Source organism: Littorina saxatilis, linkage group LG10 (genome assembly GCF_037325665.1).
Source record: "Littorina saxatilis isolate snail1 linkage group LG10, US_GU_Lsax_2.0, whole genome shotgun sequence".
Lineage (NCBI taxonomy): Eukaryota > Metazoa > Mollusca > Gastropoda > Littorinimorpha > Littorinidae > Littorina > Littorina saxatilis.
The window spans coordinates 35,674,500-35,699,169 of NC_090254.1; the positions used below are offsets into that span (position 1 = coordinate 35,674,500).

Consider the following 24,670-nt stretch of genomic DNA (forward strand, 5'->3'; position numbering starts at 1 on the left):
TGACATGACCAAGGACCTCTTTAATTATTTGCACAGTCTCAAGCATGACAATCTTTCATCACAGAACCTTATGTAAAGAACCAATGGCATTCAGACACTGGATGCCAAAGACGATTAATGAGTGACGACATTAAAATAAATACAATCCTAACATCTGCGCAATCCACTTCAGTTGTTTTTAGACAACAAATCAAAAATAATATTTTTCTCTCAGAAACCATGGGAGTAGAGGGGAAGGAATTTTCAATGACAGAGAACTAATAACTAAATCCTACATATTTTTCACAGATTCGTGTAGCTTCAGTTCTTCTTCTTCTTCGATCAGGAGGCTGATGTCTTATCCATTAGGCCACTGCACCCGTCAGTTCAAAACAGACATAGCCAATATTGCAAAAGTGGCCAAACTAACAAAGAAACAGAAGTCTATTTGAAAGTATCAGCAGTGAAAAATGTTCTACATACACTGCACATTCCTATACTGACCGGGTTCCTCTCTGACACTGTCATTTGATTGACAACTGTTTTGACATCACAGGAGTGCCTAATATAAGCTAATCTGAAAATAATAAAAATAGGGAAGGCTCAGGGGTGTGTGTGTGTGTGGGGGGGGGGGGGGGGGGGGGAGGGGTGGCAGAGAAAGCAAAAAATAAGGGTAGTACATGTAGCAACCTGCATGCAACTGACGTCAAGAAAAACAATCTACATATTCTGCTTTTTGATATCTTAAAGGCAAAACGTTTTCAGACGATGGGAAGGGGGGAGGGGAGTGGCATTTGTACATTAACTCTACATATTCTGTTTTTGTTTATATCTTAAAAGGCAAAACTTTTTCACAATTCAGACAATGCCAGTCTTTGTCTTGGATAAGCAAATTGCTTCATCAAATTCTATGTTCTCTTCATTTGTGCAGACAAACACAAAACAACACATCTAAAAACATGTGAAAATGTAGTTTTTGTCAGAACAATACCCTCAATAACAAAGCTTATATTCCATTCAAATTTACACGATGATCAGTCCATTTCATACAGAATATCTACTTCTCACTTTGTACATATCATTTTCACGCATCAAGGCAATGTAATGTATTAAAATCAAATTCAAATGACAAAATTCTCTGTGAGAATTCTGAACAAATGTGAAGGTGATGGCGAAAAAAGAAAAAAAAAATTAGAAAAGAAGAAAAAAGACAGTAACATATGTTTAATTTTTTGATAGACAAGTAAAATGTAAAGAAAGAGAGAAAGACACACACCATTTTGCTTCTTTTTTACACAAAATCTATCTCGTGTTCAAAAGTCTTTTTTACACCCAGAGAAATTATGTTTCTATTGTTCAACAAACCATCTATCAGTCAAATAAAACATGCCTTCAAGACGATCAAATGTTTGACCATGTCTCTTCATGGTCAATGTATCTCACCATGTCCTTTGAATTCATTCCTCCATACTATATCTCTACAATCATCAATATCACCAGTCGTCACAATCCAGCATCATACATTGTACCATCAAGAAATGTACAGACGAACTCCATCTAACGCTCCAGGGAAAAAGTTAATAAAAAAAACACCCAAAGGAGGTGGACATCCCTTGAAGTTTATGGAAAACAATCCACTTGTCTGGTCCCAGAAGGAGAAACACACGCTCACGATGAAAATGAAAATAACGATGACAGCAACAACACTGGTGATAGTTTGCTCAGTCTTCCAGTAAATCATCGTCTAAATTCACATCCTGCAACAGAAAAAAAAACCTACACATAAATTGTGATAATTTATTGATATTAAGTACTATTTCATTGGTACAACCAATAATGACAAAAGCCCTTCGTACTAAAAATAAAATTAAAAAAAAGTCCAGTTCATGAGTGAGTGGTATGAACTTCAAACTTGCATCTTTAGCTTACAAAGAAATGATGGTCAAGAATAAACTCAACACACCACGTAAAAAAAACCCAGTGATGACACTGGCAATTACAATGAAACTGCACAGAATGAACACAGTCAACACCAATGACTCAGATGAACCGTAAGAAAAACAAAATTGCTTAGAAACATTCTTCGATTTAAATGGAGACCAAGTAAAGTAAGCTACAGTAGTAGTCTTGGGTGGTTTTTAAAAGTGTTTGGACTTATAACACTGAAGCAAACGCTTATTGAGAACATGGAACCTGCATGGACACTTCATCAACTGTACATGGAACCTGGACACTTCATCAACTGTACATGGAACCTAGACACTTCATCAACTGTACATGGAACCTAGACACTTCATCAACTGTACATGGAACCTAGACACTTCATCAACTGTACATGGAACCTAGACACTTCATCAACTGTACATGGATGAAACCAGGGCTCAGGTGCATGAAGGAAAAGTGGGTGCCACCCAACTGGTTGAAACTCGATGGGTGCCACCCAACTGGTTGAAACTCGATGGGTGCCATCCAACTGGTTGAAACTCGATGGGTGCCATCCAACTTCTTAAAATAAGCACTATGCTTGAGTTAGAAATCCTAAATGCCATATAATTATTGTTTATGTCATGATACAAATTGAATAAATTCTTGTTTAAACCAACTCAGGCAACTGGTTGGAACAGAGACTTGTTGTGATTTCAACCGATCAGTTGGGTGGCACCCACTTTTGCCCTGTGCACCTCAGGCCCTGAACTCTTCATCACCTTAGTGCATAAAACCAATATATTTTCTTTCTTAGGGCATGGAGCTTCCATATATCATCCACCAGCCATGTAAATGAATTCGGTTTTTTGTTTCGGAGCAAAAGATGACCCTTACACATTCACAGGACACCAAACTGACCATATGATCTAACCTTTTCCCAGAACTCTAATTATCATCCAAATCCCAAAATACCATACCACCACCTGCTAAATAAAGTCCAGATGAGATTACACAGATTTGAGATTGGGGGGGGGGTGGGGGGTGTGCGGGAGTTTATAGAGTGAAGTGTTTCTAATGAACTGGCAAAAGAATCCAAAACAAACGACAGAGAAGAATGCAAACAAATGAAAACCACGACAGTCAGGAAACTGGGACAATGCTGCCTGTCACACACATCCCATGATGCAATGCTACAATAACACAAGGGGGCGCCACCTGTCACCAGTGCTGCACCCTGATGAGCGACCTTTGACCTCAGCTATCACCAGCGAGGTCTTTTTCTCATGCTCCCTGTACTCTTCTGGTTGGCTCTAGAACTTATTGTCTGGGAAACCATTGTCACTGAATGTGGAGTGATTCATTGTGCATGGGACAAACCAGTTATAGCTGATGATTTCTGCCAAGGCGGATAGTGGCGTTTTTGTTTTCTCACTCCAAATGGACATTTAAAAAAAAAATGTGTTTAAAGAAAAACTTGCTGGTTCGATCAAGACAAGTTGCTGCTTGTCTATTTTCATAACGCAAGAATGTATGCATAGCCTACAACGTGTATATAGTCATGTGAATAGTTTTTTTGCCTTGCTTATCTTTTGTAATTGTTTTACGTATGTGTATATATATATATATATATATATGTATTCAAGATTAGAATAGTCCCTCTCTGGGCGAGGGCTGGTTGAAAAGAAGCTCGTTTATATTGCTTATGCCACAACCCTCGTAAAATAAAAGTTGATTTGATTTGATTTGATTTGAACAATGAAAACAGACAAAGGTAGATGCAAAACAGACAGACAGACAGACAGACAGACAGACAGACAGACAGACAGACAGACAGACAGACAGACATGACTCATGCACACACATGCGTGCGCACACACACACAACACACACTTGCACTGCCCACATTCACAGGTACACCTATTCACCCTTCTACACCCCCCCCCCCTCCCCCATACAAACTGCAGCAGTGACATAAAACAACAAAGAAGGACAGATACCTGTTCACAACACACTTTACGCCTCCTTCACACTCCTGTTGCCCCAGCAAACACACCCTGCACCCTTCGCCATTGTCACTGTGACCTTGACACCCCAAGGTCACACCTCTGCACCCTCTTCCTCTCTCACTGTGACACCCAATTTATTTTCACCTCTTCTGACACCAGCTGAAGCTTACGTAAGAGTGGCTGACTCACTTAGTTTAAAGGTCAATTACATGGAAACACTATTGAAGTGTTTTATTCAGGTCTCAAATTTCGAGATGTCACTTGGTGGCTAAGAAAATATGACAAAACTTAGTCAAAATATTACTTGAGGGCTCATCGAGATAGATAGAAAGACAGAAGAAAAAATAACACAATTGTAAAGAGAGAGAGAGAGAGAGAGAGAGAGAGAGAGAGAGAGAGAGAGAGAGAGAGAGAGAGAGAGAGAGAGAGAGAGAGAGAGAGAGAGATATTCAAAGCCAAAATTGACCAGAGCAGCACATATATTTCTGGATGTTAAAATGTGTGTGTGTGTGTGTGTGTGTGTGTGTGTGTGTGTGTGTGTGTGTGTGTGTCACTGTGTGTGTGTGTGTGTGTGTGTGTGTGTGTGTGTGTGTGTGTGTGTTCTTTCTTCTTCAGCGTTCCAGAATTTTCTGGTTACGTGTGAGCTCGTTTACCCATTTGGGTTCCCCACACTATATTCTGAGAACATAGTCAGCTCACTCCGCTTTCGTTGAGTAGGCATGCTGGGTATTTTCGTGTTTCCATAACCCACCGAACTCCGACATGGATTACAGGATCTTTTCCGTGCGCACTTGGTCTTGTGCTTGCGTGTACACACGAAGGGGGTTAAGTCACTAGCAGGTCTGCACATAAGTTGACCTGGGAGATCGGAAAAATCTCCACTCTTAACCCACCAGGCGGCAGCGACCGGGATTCGAAATCACGACCTCCCGATTTGGAGGCCGACGTCTTACCACCACGCCACTGCGCCCGTCGTGTGTGTGTATGTATGTGTGTGTATGTATGTGTGTGTGTATGTGTGTGTGTGTATGCATTCGTGTGTGTGAGACCAGTCACTTCCACCTTGCTCTTGCAGCACACACAATGTTAGTGGCAACAGAAATGTTAAAACCCCAATCTACCACAATGGACCAAACAGTAAACTTCCACTGGCAATATCTACTTAGTAGTTAAGTCAGTCAGAATAAAAGGTGAATCTATCCTCCACATACATTTTTATCAAAGTTTGTGAGTCTCACTCAGAAATTAGATTATTAGTACATCAACTTGATGCATGGTTAGCGTACGTACTGTTATTTGCAATTCTATCTAACTTTGTGAATCGTACACACACATACAACCTACAGCAAAACCTGCCATGATCTCAGAAAGCCTTACAAGCAAGCTAAACAACTTCGACAATCTGAGAAAATTTGAAGAAAACTTGCAAATTAAAGTGTATGTTGGTAGTTTTAGTTTATGTTTAAAAAAATTGTTTTTATTGCTGTCCAGTGTCGTATTTAAATTGATGTCGTTGATAACTTTTTATAGATGTGTGTTTCCTCCGAAAACGGCGTATGGCTGCCTAAATGGCGTGGTAAAAAACGGTCATACACGTAAAATTCCACTCGTGCAAAAAAACACACGAGTGTACGTGGGAATTTCAGCCCACGAACGCAGAAAAAAAAAAAAAAAAAAAATAGATGCGTGTGTTGGGTGTGCATGGCTGGAATTAATGTTTCTTTACAGCAATGTCAAGACAAATTCCCTACCTTGGGCAATTAAAGATTCTGTATTCTGTATATTCTGTAAATTGAAGGCATGCACAAGCTCGCAAAGTAAAGTTAGCTCATAGTGACTACTGAGTTAATTCATCAAACGACAGACAACAGAAAATCGTAGCAGGTTTTACAAAATATGCTAGGCATACACTTTTTTCCACCACAAGTGAGGAGGAAAACGAGGGAGAAAATAAAAATTAGAATCCACCCATGAATATATTCTCATGCCCAGAGTATCTCTCTCACCTCTTCGGCTTCCACATCCACACCCTAAAACACCAACCTCATCGTTTAACAACTCTCTCAAACATTTTTTTTGGGGGGGACTAACAGTACCACCGTACAATTTTGAATGAGGAGTATGAACTCCAAATCAACTTTACATGACAAACCCTATGTTTTCGATTCCTAAACTCGTGCAAGTGCTGGGACAAGAACTCTATACTTCTTCTTCTTCTGCGTTTGTGGGCTGAAACTCCCACGTACACTCGTGTTTTTTGCACGAGTGGAATTTTACGTGTATGACCATTTTTACCCCGCCATTAAGGCAGCCATACGCCCCTTTCGGAGGAGAACTCTATACTGACTTTACAATGTTCATAACAATCTTTAAAACAAAAGTGATAAAATCAGGTCTTAAACGAGAGGGAGTCGTAACTTGGAGGTAGATTTCCAGAGCAAATGAACAGAAACTCAACAAGCAAGGTCTAAACAGGGGGAAGGAAATCAGTGGTTCTCAAAAGGGGGTGCCACTTTTATTATAATCATTTTCATTTTTAACTTTATTGTCCCATTGCTGGGAAATTTGAGTTGCTTCCTCCCAGTGGAAAGCTTGCAGCAACAGAGTCGCGCTACTGAGGTGTGTGCGTGTTAAGGTGTAGTCAGCCACCTGCACTTATGGCAGAATGACCGAGGTCTTTTACGTGCCACAGTGGTGACACGGGGGTGGAACGTGGATACCGTCTCTGAGTCTGCACATAAAGTTGACCCGTGTCCGGCCCGGCCCGGATTCGAACCCGCGACCCTAGGATCACAAGTCCAGTGCTCTTCCAACTGAGCTACCGGGCCACACCAAATCAATTCAGAAAACGAATGTAGTTGTTTTTGTTGTTGTTTCCTTTTCTTTTCTTTTCATTTAATCACAACACTTCTGCGTGTGCCCAAAACTCACCGAAGTGTCGATGTCGTCGACATTAACGTTTTCCAGATCTAGCTCAAGCTCCTTCTCTATGTCGTCCATCATGGATTGACTGACTGACGATGATGCTGGTTCAGAGGCTGCGGGTGGTGCCGGTGCTGGTTTAGGTGCAGGTGGTTGTGCCGGTGCTGGTGTAGGTTTGGTTGCTGCTACAGCAGGGGCGGTAACGGTAGTGGGGGTTGTAGGCTTGATTGGGGATAGCTGTGCACAACACAATAATACATACATTGTTAGTACATATATAGTAGTTAGTATATTTGGGGGCATGCAAGTCGACGGGTTTTCTACTGAATTTTTGGCTCACGTAAGTGTAGCCTATGCAATGCTAACTTTTGTCTGTCTGTGCGTGCGTGCGTGCGTATGTATGTATGTATGTCTGTGGTAGAATCTTTAACATTTGAAGACGTCACAACATTTGAAGACGTCACATTATGACGTAAGAGGGTTAGACGTCACGCGAAGGAATTACTGAAAGTCTCGGTCATTGTTATTTGAGCGGGCCGAGACTAGTTTTTTCTTCGAAATCGGCCATTCAGATCTAGATCTAGTGTCTCGCTTTCTTGCACAGTGTCACCTATGCCGCTTACTGTGTGTGTGTGTGTGTGTATGTGTGACGAAGTGATTGAGTTTGTGTTACTGTTTGTCGATTTCTTACGTGAGCCTTGAAGGCTTCGCCTCTTTTTCCCTATGAATTAAAAACCAGTCAGCCACCTAGTAAAACAGAGTACATTTTATTAAGAAATATCCTTTGTGTTTTACATGGTCCATAGATTACTTGAATATTGGACTGGCGAGTAACAAATAAGTCTGATAGACATGTTTTTACAGAATGAATAAAGCTCTACACTGGTGTAAGTTAAATAACAGTGAACCTTCCTTAAAATCTGAGGGAAGCTCAGCTGTTCCTTTTCAACCAAAGATTAAATACACAAGGTCAGCAAATAAATATTTTGTTCACAATTTCATGGAACAACACTCAAGAAACTGTTAATTAGGATAACCATCAATCTTAAACTTCACTTAAACCCTTCAGAAACTTTCTGTACAGAACGAGACTTGTATAGCTTATGTGCACAAAATCCCCACAACACCCAAAACACAAGCCAAACTGCCTAAATCGTTGGAAAAAATCCAGCATTTCACGTAAAAAGTCTGCCCATACATAATACAAGTGCCTGTGCAATTTGAAGCCCACAAACACTCAAGAAAACCAAGACAAGCAAAAAGGGGAAAACTGTACAAGTATATACTGACCACAGCATCTCCACTGGCCTCAGCGAACTCCTCTCCCTCGTCATCATCATCGTCGTCTTTGGGTGGAATGTAGATGAAGTCACCTCCTTCCTCGGCCTGGTGCATCTCCTCCACCAGGTTACGCTCCCAGTTAGGCTGGAAGAGACAAACCAGTGTACGCTGGTGTTAAAACAATAACAGAGATACACACTAACAGTCATTGAATATATCTGAAAATAGAGTATCCTCCCTATGCTGTTAGACTCGAAAACTTATTTCAAAATTGGCTACCCTCATTCCACTGTGGGACTCCCAAACCTAACTGAAAATTAGCTACCTTCACTCTACAGTTGTTTTACTTCCTCATGGCAAAGCCATTCGGGGCATGAAACTGCGCTGTCCGACTCCCAGATCTGTTTGAATATTGGCCATCCTCACGCCACTATTAGGACTCTCAATCATAACAGAAGTTTCCTCCAAAATCGGCATATGGCTGCCTAAATCGGCCATACACATAAGATAAGATAAGATAAGATAAGAAAACTTCAATGTCCATTTTCATTTTACATAAACATGGAAATGTGTCTTTTGGCACCACATTGCATTTCTAATACCACAAACACACGATCATAAAGCATGATTGAACATAAGTTCACCACTAAAATTGCACTCATGCAAAAACGTGAGTAAACGTGGGATTTTCAGCCCATGAACAAAGAATAATAATAAGAGAATGTTGGTAGAACTCACAGTGGCTGAGGGTAAAGCAGCAGCGGGGAGCAGCCCCTTGTCTTTGCTGGCGGCGAACTGTTCTGCCTTAAACGTGTCCTTCAGGCCGGGAAACAGGTTCTCGTACTCCGTGGGGTCTGCCAAAGAGTCTGCCGCCTTCTTGTTCACTGACGCCAGATTCTGTTTCCATAGCGACACCACTCTGTGGAGGGGACACAGTTAGAATGATAAGTTTTATTAACTGTAAGCAACGTCTGGGCAGAGCAGGAACTGGTGTGGTCTGCAGTGTGCTATCATGAAAGTTACTGAGAAAGACTCCAATGTTGTGATGTTTAACAGAAACAGTGAACCACTTTCGCAACACACAAACAAACAAAGTCAAAAATATTATTAATGTGAAATAAAAGAAATATTTACAGAGCTTCCCATGCCAATAAATGATAAACATTTTCACAAAATTTTCAATTTCCTCTCTTCTGATGGAATTCCCTCTACCTATCAGCGGAGGGGTGGGGGGGGGGGGGGGATGGGACACAGACATCATATCTGTCGGAAGTACACGGGATCTGTCGGAAGTACACATCATAGCTGCCAACCTTCTGAAGTCAAAATCCAGGAGCCAGGGGGTCCGTTTAGTCTTGAATATGAGCAGGGAGAAGTTGTAAAATTCGGGAGATTCCCGGAAAATCCGGGAGGGTTGGCAGCTATGACACAAGTACTAACAAGATCTGGTAAAAATTGTAACGGAGCCGTCAACTGACCTTGACACTTGGCTGGGGAGGTAGGTGCGAGCAAAGAAAGCTGCCTCAGGCAGGCGGTTGGTGCTGATCAGAATCTCCAAGCATTCTTCACATCTGTAAAGAAAGCAAAATACTCAAAATAAGTCTTCCTTGAAGTCTACATCAAAATACGAATCTTTGGTGATGAAAATGACCTTTTCATAGCAAATGAACATGGAACATTTGTACATTTCTAGAGACATCTTGAAAAGTATTTTGTGTATCATCTGCCAATGTACAGCAACCCTTTCGGTTTTCATGGAGAGAAGAATATCATTACCACAGGGAAACCCACACTGCAGATGAGCTTTCTGATAGCACAGTTTGAAGCACAGTTGATGATAACTTTATGCCATTATGCCTCTTAACTTTTCTTTGCAAATTCATTTTTTTAAAGCCATTGCGACTAGCCAAAACATATTTTTCCGGTACTCACAATTAGAAAATAATGTTTTACTGTATTATACGCTGCATCACACCGTACAGATCAAAATTTGCTACTGTATCAATGAAGGCCAAAGAACTCACTTTACATCAGAGATACAGATCAACATTTTCTACTGTATCAACGAAGGCCAAAGAACTCACTTTACATCAGAGATACAGATAAAAATTTTCTACTGTATCAACGAAGGCCAAAGAACTCGCTTTACATCAGAGATACAGATCAACATTAGCTACCGTATAGTAAAAGCCCCAGAACTCACTTTCCCAGGGAGAAGTTTGACAAGAAAGCCACATTGTTCTGCCCCGCGGCCTGTGCCGTGCTGGCCAGACGTCCGACCATCTCAGCATTGCCGGCAGAACTGGCCAGCAGCAGAAGACCGCCGAAGTCCTGCGCTTGGTGCAGACATTCCTGGGCCAGCCCAAACTCACACTTTCTAATGGCCAGCTCCGCCAACTGCTTCCACTTTTGTTCCGACTGAAATGGTAAAAATACGGGAAAATGAGAGCTAGTTATCATGTGAGGATGGAGAGTGTGTTGCTGTGTAACTGTGGCGAATTAAAATGTATAGCTGTTTTGGTGAATATTTTTTAATTTCTTTGTTTTTTTACTTTTTTGTTTTCTTACAATTCTGTTTTCTTACAATTCTGTTTTCTTACAATTCTGTTTTCTTACTATTCTGTTTTCTTACTATTTCTGTTTTCTTACTATTCTGTTTTCTTACTTTTCTGTTATCTTACTATTCTGTTTTCTTACTATTCTGTTTTCTTACTTTTCTATTTTCTTACTACATGTATTCTGTTTTCTTACTCTTCTGTTTTCTTCTTAAAAATGTTTTCCATTTTATGTACATGTACTCATTTTAATGGACAATAAAGTGTTGTTATTGTTATTATTAATGTTATTGTGTACGTGTATTTGTGAGATAGAGACGTGTTATATGCATTTTCATCTGTCTGCATCAATATATTTCCACTTCCAGTCATATGTTCAACATTTGTCAAAATCAGTTCTCCGAGATATCTATCTGTTTCCTATCAAGTTTCTGTCCCCATTTCTATCTCATTTCCCATTTAATTCTTATTTTCCATTTCACTGCTCTGTCCATGTTTGAGGTCATGAATGTTTGTGCCACTACAATCTTTCCCATCTCTGCTGCACCTTTAACTCCTCACAGTAATAGAAAATTGAAGTTGACATACCTGCATTTCCTTGGCCAAGTTGTACGCAGTCTTGTAGTCACCAAGCTGTACGCACAGCTCAAACTTGTGTTCTGTGTCACAGGTTACTGCCATAGCCTGGGATTTGAAGCCCTACAACACAAAACACAACTTTAAAATAACATAATTCTCAGTTATCATAGTTAACAAATTAATGTTACATTCATCACAATAAAACATTTCAAATGCTTTCAGAAGCAATCCTATACATTGACCCATCAGAAAGATCATGCTGTAAGTGTAACAATGAACGAGCTAGCTGGATAGCAACAAATGATACTGCTCGGGGAAGAGCCTACAACAATAAATACAACAGAAAGAAGGGAAGAAAGAAATAACAAAAAAAAAGAAAGAAAAAAAAAAGAAAGAAAGAAAGACGGAAAACAAGAAGATTATTTAAACTCCTCTGGAAAATCTTGATCATAATAGAAACCATACTCAAACATCTACACTTCTTAAAAAAAAGACATGCCCCAGGACTGAAAGTGGAGAGTAAAAACATGTAAATGGCGAGTAGAAATGTTAATCTACTCGTCAAATGCGAGTAAAGTTGCTGAAACAAATGGTTGGTTTGGCGAGTAAAAATACTAAAATATGCTCTGTGGCTAGTAAATTATGAGAAGTACTAGCCAAAGGCCAGTGCCCCATTTTGTGGACTTTCAGCGCTGTACCCTTTAGTTATATCCAAACCAATTCCAGTAAACCCCAAAGAGTCTACAGACACCACCGTACATTAAAACTAACACCTATCCCACAAACAACCAACCTGTTTCTCCAGGAAGTGAGCGACTCTGGTGCGCTGCTCCTTAGGCACGGTTGGCAGGACCTTGTCGGCCGTCTCGAAGTCTCGCCGCATGACAGCCGTCTGGTACTCCAGCACGGACACCAGCAAGGAAAAGCTGACGATGGTCAACTCCTTGTCGCCCAGGTAGAGACGGTTTTCTTTGGGGATGTAGCCCAACAGGTACATCACTCTGTGGGGAAGAGAAGGATAAGGATATAGTCCTGTGAGGTTACCCTCATGGAAATTCGGGCTGCTTTTTCACTGGAGCAAGCGAGCTGCCATACAGCTGCCATACAGTATACGGCGCTACCCTTTTTTCTCTCCTGCATGCATGTGTTAATGTTTAAAAGCCCTGAGACTTTCGCTGTGAACTTGGGTTCTTCAGCGTGAGCATGCGTTGCACAGGAGGGTGTTTGAACACCGAGGAGAGTCTGCACTAAGTTGACTCTGGGAAATAAACCCCTGGCCGAACGTGGGGATCGAAACCCACGCCGATAGAGACAAATGGTTTTGAAGCCATCGCCGCAACCGACTGAGCTATTTCCCCGCCCCATATTTGTGATTACACTGAAACTTTAATGCCTATCACCGTGTGAATTCAATGAAATACAATTTCTGGTGTTTCTTTCAATGAGAATAATTTCACCCAAAATCGTATTCATTCAAGAGGCATTAGCCATGTGATGTAGGCTTTATGTTTTGAAATAATTACTAGTCCTATTTCAACTGTTCACGTCTGTGAGGCTCATGAACCAAATCATCTCCCAGACAGATATGTCATGCATGCAATGCATACACATACAGACAAATTTTGACAACACTTAAAAAGGAAGGAGTCTTAAAATGGGGTCAATTTACAGAGGTTAAGAATAAACAAGAAGAGCAAACGCTCGATCGAGTCACTTTCGCAGTTCTGAATATTATATGAGGCATCAGATGGACAGGAAGAAATTGCTATTCACAACACAATGAGTCACGTTCACATAAAATTTGAGCCCGGTCACTTTTATAGTTTCCGAGAAAAGCCCAACGTTAAGTTGTGTGTTGCCGAACAGAAAAGGCTAGTTATCTCCCTTGTTTTTCTGATAACGTTCGTAAAAGGCTACAGATGTAAATACTTTGATGTAAAGAATAATCCTACAAAGTTTCAATCACATCCGATGAACTTTGTCAAAGATATAAAATGTCTAATTTTTCCTTTGACGCTGACCTGTGACCTTGAAAAAGGTCAAAGGTCAACGAAACCATCGTTAAAGTGTAGAGGTCATTGGAGGTCACGACTAAACAAAATATGAGCCCGATCGCTTTGATAGTTTCCGAGAAAATATAAAATGTCTAATTTTTCCTTTGACGCTGACCTGTGACCTTGAAAAAGGTCAAAGGTCAACGAAACCATCGTTAAAGTGTAGAGGTCATTGGAGGTCACGACTAAACAAAATATGAGCCCGATCGCTTTGATAGTTTCCGAGAAAAGTCCAACGTTAAGGTGGTGTCTACGGACGGCCGGACGGACAGACTAACACTGACCGATTACATAGAGTCACTTTTTCTCAAGTGACTCAAAAATCAGAAAAAACAGGGTCTTAAAAAGGGAGGGAGTCTTTAATTAGGGGGTCTTAAAAGGGGTGGGGGGGGTTCCACTGTACAGATCATCTGCTTCAAATGAAAATGTTGCTGTTCTCACCTATCCAGGTGAGCAATGGTGACGATCTCTCCCCCGACGTAGTAGTTGAGCCTGTTGACGCTGTTGGTGTAGATGAAACAGTCGCCCACCCACAGCCCTGTGCGCACACTTTCCTCAACCTCATTCAGAACCTGCACAACAGAGAAAAAGTTTGTTTTATACTCGACACCTTTCTCTATCACAGGGATGTTGCTTCATTTTGTGTGAAGTGGACAAATGTCCAGACCTAATCAACATGAATAGGACATTTGACCGGCTTCACAAATTTGAATGGGACAGTTTACGTGCCCGACATTGGGCATACACATCATCGTTGAATACATAGCTGGCACGGACCAGTTCTGCGATCTAAAATAAATGAAGTGCAATTGCCTCGTCTGATGGTAGCAAAATTTAATCAGACTCTGTCCGCCCTCTACAAAGTATGATAGAACATCTCACCGACACCTGACCATATGAATCGGACATTTTAGGCAAATAATCGGACTATGACCCATGTCGGACACCTATCAACATCTCTGTATCAGCACCTTTGCAATGCTGCAGTATTTTCAAAGAATGTTCAATCCAAGTATGAGAGCGATAAAAAGCGTGAACTACAAATCTTCAACACCACTTGAAGTTTTTTCCAGGTCAGAATCAAAAGAAATGTCATGCTTCCATTTCTGTCATCCTTTAGGGCCCCCCAAAGAAATAGTCTGTTTACGGTAACCCGACCGACCCTATTTTTTTCGCGCGACCCTAGACTTTTTTGGGGGCATTTGGGGGAAATTTTTTTTAAAAAAATCTTGTTTTTTTTGCAAAATAACGTAAAAATATGTTTTTTTGGAGAAAAAAAAAAAATCCCGACCTTCCGACCCTATTTTTTTGGCCTATGTTACCGTAAACAGACCTTTTTTTTTTTTTGCCTTATCAACTTCAAAGCATTCACAGATTCTGTCTGCCCCTCAGTAAAACATGCTACTGAAGGTTGATTTCACAGACCTTATATGTTTTCGTAATTCTCTTTGAACCGTTGCATACCATAACCCATGAGCAGTTCTATACCAGAAGAACTATACCATGACTTGGAGAAAGCTAAAAAAAAAAAAGCTTGTTTGAAGACCAGTTTTAATTACGATGGCTAAAATGTGCACCGCACCTCAAAGGCATCTTCAATGCCATCCTCCGTGACCTTCTCCTTGTCGTCCTTGGACTGCTCCACGGCCTCGGCGCTGAACTTGAGGATGAAGAACGAATCCTCGGTGGCGATGCACACCAGCTCTCCGTTCTCGCTCCAGAAGATCTGTTCAACGAGAGTGTTTGGTAATGAAGTCGAACAACATAGAGTTTGAATTTCATATGTAACAACATCTTCGGGGTATCTCGATTTCAAAATTATACCTAAAGCAGATATCAACAAACAAAAAAGGACTGCCAACGTTCCAAACTTCATAAGGCCCCCCCCAAAAATAGGTCTGTTTACGGCAACATAGGCCAAAAAAATAGGGTCGGTAGGTCGGGATTTTTTTTTTCTTTTCCAAAAAACCATATTTTTACGTTATTTTGCACAAAAAAACCCAAGATTTTTTTCCCCCCCCCCAAATGCCAAAAAAAAGTCTAGGGTCGCGTGAAAAAAATAGGGTCGGTCGGGTTACCGTAAACAGACTATTTTTTTTTTGGCCTAATAAAAAAACAATGCCTGCAAGCGGCTGAAAATGTTGTCAGACAAGGTTTTTTTTCTCTCGGTGCACTTGAAAGACCACTGAGTTGAAATATCTGTGAACATAACATTTTGTTTTGTCAATAATCAAACTTTTCAACAACATACCTTTCTTGTTTTTTGATTCTAAAGCAGATGTCATTTTTCTTATATACCACTCCGATAATGAAGAAATCACACTCTCTTTCAAGGTTGCCATGTACAATCAGCAGCATTCCAATTCAAAAACAGCTGAAATTCATGACCTAGAAGCGGAACCTTATCTGGAAATGCATTCAATCTCTTACTTGCCAATGTTCTTGTTTAAGTTTAAATTCTGAACATTTCTGAAATACAGTCAACATTTTCCTTATCCAGGATTCAACTCTTAAGTAGGGCTATTTAAAGAAACAAACAAATGTCAAATAGGCACCAGAATCAAACTCACATTTTTTGGTGTGATCTCAATACGGCGGATGAGCTCGGTGGTTTCCCAGTCGTAGAAGGCAAGACCGCTGACTGAGCGCACACCAAGCATGTGTCCTCCGTGGATTCCTATAACAAAGCAAAGCAACATTTAATATCATACAAAAAAGAAGCCCATTCATTTAAAATATTTAACAAAGAGAAGATCATTCATCTGCAATGCCCAAAAAGAGCAGTGCAACATTCAATATGGAACAAAGCAGAGAAGACCATTCATTTCCATTGCCTGAAAAGAGCAGTGCAACATTCAATATGGAACAAAGAGAAGATCATTCATTTACAATGGAAAGAGCAGTGCAAAGACAAGCAATCCCTGATTCTCAGTGAAGACAGAGAACCAACGAAACAGGGACTGTTGGACTAAGGGAGGGAAGCCATCAGAAGACAATATTACAGTGAAAAGGAGTTATGCAAAATCAATCTCCTGGCACAATACAAAATAAGGAGAGTGTGTTACCTGAAGCTTTCTTGCAAATTACGAACAGTTTATTCCCAAAAGAAACGGCATTAAACTTTGACAGACCACACAAAACATGACAGACCACAGGCAACATAATGTTCGACATCTTATTCATCTATTTCTCTTGCTTTATTACCTTCTGCACCAAAGTCAGGCTTGAAGGATTTCTGTTCCTTGAAGTTCTTGAAGATTTTGACCGTGCTGGATCCCTCGCGGATGGCGTAGACAGAGGAGTCGTTGCTCCACACAAACTCCTGAGCGGACCCAAAACTCTTGTTTCTCAGCGCCATGGCTGTGTAGATGATGTACTCCCCATCTCCGCACACCACCACAAATCTGCAACAACACAAAATATTAAGTTGTGCTTGTTAACAGAGGACTATCAGTTCCAAAAAGTCTTCCACAAATCTGCAACAACCCAAAATACATGTACACAAGTTGTGTTTGTTAACAGTAGACTATCAGTGCTGAGCACTCTCACACAAACCTGTAACAGCATAAAACATTGGGTTGTGTTCGGTAACAGAAGACTACCAGAGCCAAACAGTCTTTCAAGATTTCATTGTCCTATGACCGGCATGGTTGGCCTAGTGGTAAGGCGTCCGCCCCGTGATCGGGAGGTCGTGGGTTCGAACCCAGGCCGGGTCATACCTAAGACTTTAAAATTGGCAATCTAGTGGCTGCTCCGCCTGGCGTCTGGCATTATGGGGTTAGTGCTAGGACTGGTTGGTCCGGTGTCAGAATAATGTGAGTGGGTGAGACATGAAGCCTGTGCTGCGACTTCTGTCTTGTGTGTGGCGCACGTTATAGCAGCACCGCCCTGATATGGCCCTTCGTGGTCGGCTGGGCGTTAAGCAAACACACAAATTGTCCTACGTCCCAGCCCTGGAGGTTATGAGGAGAAAGCTGCGCTGAGAAAGACAAAGGTTGGTGGTAGGCAAGGATCACAGAGAAATAGACAGAGAGGTGGAGGGAGATGGGAGTCAATAGCACTTCTTGATGCAAAGGTCAACAGGTAGGAAGGCACAGGTACAGCAAATTTGCTTCAGCCCAGCAAATAATGTAAGCGTAACAGTTGGCAGCTCTCGTTTCTTTCTCACCTGCCGTTGGGGTTGTGCTGGATGGTCTGGGGGTAGACCTCACAGCTACCCATGTCTTTGACCGCCAGCCCCAGCCGCTCCCCGTCTTTGACCTCCTGGTCGCCCATGGCTTTGATGTTGGCCTGCTGGATCTCGGAGTGCTTGGCCCAGATGATCTTGCCACTCGAGTCCATCGACATGGCTGGCTCTTCACGCCCAAGCTGAAAGGGAAAAGGCAAATAGATTACAGAGATGTTTTGGGTGGTTTTTTTCTTAACACGCATTTGCTGAATTGGACATTAAAGGTTCAACAATTATTGGAAGTTTAAGTCAGTCCTCAGTGTCATCTTTTTCTCATCGTCAAAAAAGTTTAGCAGATCTGTTAAAATGTTGGCAAAGTTTTCTGAGATTTGGATAGAATGCTGGCGCTTTTTCAACCTACAATATCCCCTGAGTGGCTGCTCACTGCAATAATGTCAGTTCGTGAAAACTTCTGTGAGGGGTCTGATTTACAGCTGCAATTCGTTTGAACATAACTGCCAGAGTGTGTGAACAGAATGGAACCGGGCAATTTCATCCGCACATGGTGCAAAATATCTTGAAATATATGACCCTACAAGAAAAAAATAAAAGCAGACCAATTCAAGCAAAGCTACCATTATTCAGTGCAATTATTTGCAACTAAATGTTAAAAACACTGTTCGTCGGTCCTCAAAGAGATACAATACATAGCACTTGAGGTCTCTCTGGTCAAGCTAAATGACAGTCTGTGTGGGTTACTCATAAACTTATTGACAATCACATATATCACTGTCTGTTCATCTTCAAAAAGAAAGGAACTACACAACAAGGCCAGTGCACCAGGTACACCTAGCGTGGCTCTGCCTAGGTTGGGTGGTCCTGCTGAGAAATGGTGGAAGACAGGTTAAAAGTGTAACCCCCCCCCCCCCCAATAGCATTGTCTCAAAACGAAAGTGATAAGAGTTGTCCGTCCCTGACATAGCCCGCGGCGCTGTCGGCGGGTAGTTCCGGTTGTTTTGTTTACGTCCAAATTGGCTGAACGAGAGAAGAAGATTAGTGGTGGAGGGAAACATTACTGTGTCTGCTGTTCAAACTACGCGGGTAAAGAAGTTGAATGGCCGATTGTCATGCGGTTCCATTTTGTAAACACAAAACGGAACTACCTGCCGTTCCAGGGGCGCAACTCTGTCCGACTATCGCGTTAGTTACGAGACAGTGCTATACCCCCGAACCCAGGCCCAGTACCATACAGCCCTTTAAGCATCAGCCTTACCAACTATAGCGCTGACACACAAAGACCTTGGTGGCTAGGAGCTCGAGTAGAACAGCCAAACGTTCTTCGTGGCAGCCCCTTTTTCAAGAATTTATTTTATTAAATCATCTAAAGTTGTACAGAAGTTCTTTTCTTTTTTTTTTTAACTATGTTCATCTCACCCACAGTCACTTTCTTGTTTAGATTTGAACTAAAGTAGGGGCAACACCCGGGAACATGCCCCCAATGGTTTAACCGTGAGGGCGTTCAAAAACATTATCTTCAGCCAGTGCTCCAAATCAGACCTTGATGATAATGCTGCCTTCGTCGTATCCCAGAGCGACGTTGTTGGATCCCTTCTGACAGGCGATGGTCCACACTCTCTCCAGCCCGTAGTTGAGTGTGCTCTCCAGGCGGTACGTGTTGGCGTGCCAGATACGCACAGTGCCTAAACAACACAGTGGTAGAAATTTAGCAACAGATCAAATTTTATCAAGGTGGAATCAAGTCTGAAAAGAAAGTAGGCTTCAGTTTATCTTTGAAATAAGCATTGTCATTGGTGTGTTTATGTGTTCTGACATGCAGTATCTTTTATCACTTATTACTGCTATTAGTTTGTATTTTATTTTGACTCAAATGTATCAGTTTTGAACGTTTATCTTACATAGGGATCTTTGTTTCTGAAGCTACCGTAGTGTATTTTTTATATTCATGTGTTGATCCATACCACTTTCCACACACACCACTACATGCATGTGTTGATCCACACCAGTTTGCACACACACAACCACTACACAATTATGCAAAAGCAATCTGAAGGCCTCCTTTGCCAAAATCAGCCTAAGTATAATAAGTATGTAAGTGGCCCGTCCTAAACTGCCTGACACCACAAAGATGCATTGTAAGTTAAGAACCCTTCCAGCATTTCCTTCTAACACACAGTGGAACTCCCCTTTCTAGACCGACCCCCCCCCCCCCCCCCCCTTTAAGATCCAAGCTTACATCTGGAAATTTACCTCTATTTTAAGACTCAGACCTGTTTTTGTGTGTGTGTGTGTGTGTTTGTGCATGTGTGCTTGTTGTGAGCATTTGTCTGTTGTCTGTGCACTGTGCTGCGTTGCGAACAAAATGTGATTCTTTGTATTTTTAGCAAGCATGTATATGTGCTCTTTGATGAGTATTTTCCTTTTCATTTGAGACAATTGTATTAGTTGTATATATCGTGTTGTGTTTTTGATTGAACTTGTAAATTGAACTTGTCAAGCGCTTGGAGCTGTGGAGAAGCGCTATATAAATGTCCATTATTATTATTTTTCTCCATTTTTTTGAGGTCCCAAAAGCACTGTACTTGCATCAAGAGACTTACCGTCCTCAGAGCCAGTGAGAATAATGGGAAGCTCTGGGTGAAAAGCAACAGCTGCAATATTCTGAGCGTGACCTTCCAGTGTCTGAACGCATGTCTTGTTCTGTAGGGGAAAAAAAAATAAAAACAGGTTTTCAATGATTGAGGCGTGAGCCATTGAGCCGTAGTCACGATATTCACAGGATTTAATAATATAAATGGTTCTAACAGAACACCCTTCAAATAAAAAACGAGATCAGACAAAGAAACGTTCCTGTTAACTTTCTTTCTTCAAACTTTAAAGGTGGTCGTCTACATTTTTGCTTTTTTTTCAATAATCTTATGGTTACATTTCACTAAAAAGTTATGTCAGATGATGAATGAACCATGAGGAAAAAAGTTATAGAAAAAAAAATATATGTAAAAAAAGATTTTATTTTTGGGTAGCGTGACTCACGCTTCCAATATTTTGTTTTCTGTTTGCTGAGAACATGTGCTTTGCCTAAAAATACTGACCAATCAAATTCATGTCACTTTGCTTATAGCCACGCAGCAACAGTTTGACACTGGAGCGCTGTCCACGCTTTTTTTTAAACGCACGGAATTTGAGAGGAGTTTTGCGCTTGGCATTTTCCAAATAAGGATATCCTACTATGAGTACTACGCTGGAATACTACAATGAATTTTCAAACGGCTACACTGGCTTCGTCTTTCCTGATCGAAAGGGGGTGTATTGTTGATATTTGTAGATAATAGACTCTGCATTTTAATGGTCAAATGGCGATTTCGGTATAAAAATGTAGACGAGGACCTTTAAAAAAAGTAAACAGACAGCTCTCTCCACTGTTACACTCAATCAGAACATCAGGCTTTACCTGACAACACTTCTACAAAACTCTCAATATTTTTAGCTACAGGGGCTGGGGTAGAAACGTAAAACTTTACTGGGAAGATGCTTGGGGTTGGGACAGGGGACAGGGGGAGAGAGAAGGCATAAAATAAAAGGACTTATTCATGGTTTTCAAAAACTCAATCGGTTTTTCAACTGACAGAAAAGTTGTATTTAATTTACAGAAATCCAGGTACAAATAGAATCTGTGTAGCTTTGGACTAAAGCCGAACATTTCACAACTCTACAATAACTCACCTGGTAATCCCAGATTTTGACGAGCCTGTCGTCAGCACCAGAGATGAGGTAAGGCTTATCTCCCCCCGTGTAGTAGTCCACACAGTTGGCTCCCTTCTCATGACCGTCCAGGGTGAAGTTGGGTGTAGGAGACCCCAGCTGCCACACCTGAATAAACAGAACAGAGAGTGTGAATAGCCTGCGCGTATACATTACATGGGATGTTGCTAGGATTTAGTCTTCAGCAAAGTTGCATAAATAATCACATTAGTTTTAGAAATACTCAGAATTTGTTTTACAGTCGTTGTTGTGAACCAATCAATCAATCAATATGAGGCTTATATCGCGCGTATTCCGTGGGTACAGTTCTAAGCGCAGGGCTTTATTTGTTTATTTTTATTTTTATTTTTATGCAATTTATATCGCGCACATATTCAAGGCGCAGGGATTTATTTATGCCGTGTGAGATGGATTTTTTTTTAAACACAATACATCACGCATTTACATCGGCCAGCAGATCGCAGCCATTTCGGCGCATATCCTACTTTTCACGGCCTATTATTCCCCCCTCAATACAGATGTACAGTGGCACCCTCCTTGTAAGATCCCAAAATGTAAGACTTTGCTTTTTCAGAATTTTTTCTCTCATAAACTTTGTAATTTTACCTCCATTTTAAGACTACCTCTTTTTAAGACCTGATTTTTTTTCAGATTTCTGAAGGTCTTAAAAGGGGGGTTCCACTGTAAGAAATGACACAAATCAGACATTATGTTATTTCTCTTACAAAACCTAAAATGTCCAGCTCCCAGATACTAACACACGAGGATACCAACATACGAGAGTAATCTCACATCACAGTTTTCTTCCCACCAAAGCCCAACACAGGTGAAAACCAAAACATCCAAACCCACCTTGATGCTCCTGTCGAGAGAGGCGGAGGCAAACTGGTTGTTGTCCTTGGGGTTGATGACGATCTGCATGACGTAGTGAGAGTGACCTTCAAACACCTGGGTGCACGTCCACTTCTTGTCCCAGTCCCACAGCTTGATCAGCATGTCGTCTGAGTACACACACACAAACACATGTATAAACATCTACTGTCATAGTCCCATAGCTTGATCAGCATGTAGTCTGAGTACATACACACAAACACATGTATAAACATCTACTGTCATAGTCACATAGCTTTACCAGCATGTCGTCTGAGTACACACATAAAAACGCATGTATGAATGTCAGTGTCAAGTCAATAAATACATATTCTACATCACCTTATGACTATCTGTATATACTAATCCAGGTAAATATAGGTACTGTCGAATCTGCTCTCATAGAAAGGGTCCATTTTAAGACAAAATCAAAAAACAAAATGAAAATTGTTTGTAGGAAATCTCATGTAAAGTTTCATGAAGATCGGTCCAGAAGTGCTTTTTTTCTGAATCACTTTACACACACACACCACCACAACCTTCGTCTCGATTCCCCGTCTATGTTAAAAGGAGACAAAGAGAAACGTACCACTGCTGGTGAGGATGTAGGGTTGTGTGGGATGAACGGCGATGGAGCGCAGGTAGTCAGAGTGAGCCTCATACTGGTGAACTCGCTCAAGCGTGTTGTAGTTGAACACACGCACATGCATGTCATCCTGCACACCATGGCCACAAATTACATTCATTTTACAGGTACAATTAGTGAATGAGTAACTTTTTTGTTTTATCCTAAATAAAACATTCCAATTTTTAAAACTTTAATTTTTTTTAATTAATTCTACAACAGCAGTTCAATTCCTTTTGTAGTACATTCAGATGACAGAAAGAAAGACAAAATACCCAGCATCTAGAACAAGTGCACTCTTAAATTGGATTATTTTGAGATGCAGCTGAACCAAGTCAGCTCTTCCAGTTAGATGCACAGTATGTTCTTTGCAACGATATTGACCATGGCGATGTTAAGATCTCTCGGCCATTCTCATGAAATACAGAGCAAGCCATATAAAACAGACGTATATACGCATTTTAAAACATCAACCACTCACCGATCCGGAGACGACCCAGTTCTTCCGTGCCACGAAACGGGCAGCTCTCACTGGCAGCTCACATACTTCAAATGATTTGATCAGTTGCTGTAACATCAAGCAAGCAATATGTTGGTGAGAACAAATTCATACATTAAATATTTATTTTTCTAATTTATTTATCAACAGGTCACATGAAAAAATGAACCGCAATGTAAATGATATCGTTACTGCACAGTCCATAGTTGTCAATCAATCAATCAATCAATCGTAGTAGTATGCTTAGCCTATATTACTGAAAAGATTGACCGCCACTAAGGGGTGGGTGGGTGAGGGAGGGAGGGAGGGAGGGAGGGAGGGAGGGAGAGAGAGAGAGAGAGAGAGAGAGAGAGAGAGAGAGAGAGAGAGAGAGAGAGAGAGAGAGAGAGAGAGAGAGTTTACAACACAAGTTCAACACATTAATTGTTAACTGACAGGTTACCTGAGATTCATAGTTCCAGATGTGAACATTTCCATTGTAAAGACTGGCCAGCATCCATGGCTCAGATGGGTGAAGGTCCACACACTTGACGCGGTCTGACCGTGCAGACAGCTTGCGTTTGATGTCTAATCGAAGAGGCTACAAACCAATCAAACACCATCATTAGACAAAATTAATGCAATATTTGTCATATATATGCTCAACACATTATCGTTAAAACAAATGCATGACAGTATTGACATTGACAGTACTTTGAAATAAACTTACAGTCACAGCTTAAAAAAATCTATACAAATTTGTTCATTTTGTCACTCAATAGTAATCTACACATTCAAGCAGTGTTGTTCCCAGACCAAGAGGTCAATAGACCTTTTCGGTATGTCCAAATGACCTGGCTACAAACTTTGCAAAGCCAGAAGCGCTCCTACATGCAAAACTATCAGATAGTCGACCAACCAGAGGTCAGAACGATTTGTCAGAAAAAAGAATGGGTCAATGAGAACAAGACTATGCCTCTTCCATACACTACCATCACCTCACTCTCTAGTAACTAGTCCAGGCAAGAACGTCAAGTACAGACTAAGTGAAGTGCACTGGGCACGAGTCAAAAATGAGCAAAGGACTCAATGCATCACTTGTATTTAATAGAACGACAACCTTATGTTTCGTTTAAATGGTATGATGCTCATCGTCCTGGGCAAATATCGAAAATAAATGGAATCTGAACAGCGAATTTGTAGAGTAGCAGAAGCAAACCAGATTCGAGCCGGTAGTAAACATGCCGTTTTCAACTGAGATCAAGTATCCAACGAATATCCCGTTAGCAGGAGAGTACACCCTCTCAGCAGTTGTTGTGCACTGAATTTACTTACCATGTTGTCGATGTGGTAAGGTTATTAATGAGAAGACTGTTTCCAGTTGCTTTTATTGATACACGATCGCCTGTATGTGTTGTAGCACCATACGTGGCCTGTACTAAGCGCA

The 24,670-nt window shown here is 41.1% G+C and overlaps 1 protein-coding gene and 1 long non-coding RNA gene across 3 annotated transcripts in view; one reads left to right on the forward strand and one right to left on the reverse strand.

The window, feature by feature from the left end:
- The window catches only part of LOC138978690 (uncharacterized), a 422,724-nt gene that overhangs the window by 141,407 nt on the left and 256,647 nt on the right, over positions 1–24,670 (forward strand). The gene's annotated exons all lie outside the window — the stretch shown is intronic.
- On the reverse strand, positions 1–24,670 carry LOC138978687 (coatomer subunit beta'-like). Of its 2 annotated transcripts, XM_070351479.1 has the most exons (22): positions 24,559–24,670; positions 23,687–23,824; positions 23,227–23,313; positions 22,710–22,836; positions 22,103–22,251; positions 21,212–21,358; positions 20,089–20,188; positions 19,028–19,170; positions 17,471–17,670; positions 16,507–16,706; positions 15,873–15,979; positions 14,885–15,028; positions 13,744–13,874; positions 12,042–12,249; positions 11,258–11,368; positions 10,318–10,532; positions 9,593–9,685; positions 8,853–9,033; positions 8,124–8,258; positions 6,843–7,070; positions 5,918–5,941; positions 1–1,736 (listed from the first exon to the last, which is right to left on the reverse strand). In XM_070351479.1, exons 1-22 carry the CDS (start codon positions 24,559–24,561, stop codon positions 1,701–1,703), a joined length of 2,907 nt encoding a protein of 968 aa, XP_070207580.1. In that variant the 5' UTR covers positions 24,562–24,670; the 3' UTR covers positions 1–1,700. The 2 variants fall into 2 exon arrangements, with proteins under 2 accessions (XP_070207580.1, XP_070207581.1); XM_070351480.1 differs by lacking the exon at positions 5,918–5,941.

Coding starts and splice junctions, on each gene's coding strand:
- LOC138978687 (XM_070351479.1), bottom strand. Junction 23,314..23,686: donor TCTGGAACTATGAATCTCAG/GTAACCTGTCAG, acceptor TTGATGTTACAG/CAACTGATCAAATCATTTGA. Junction 17,671..19,027: donor AAGGCAGCATTATCATCAAG/GTCTGATTTGGA, acceptor TTTCCCTTTCAG/CTTGGGCGTGAAGAGCCAGC.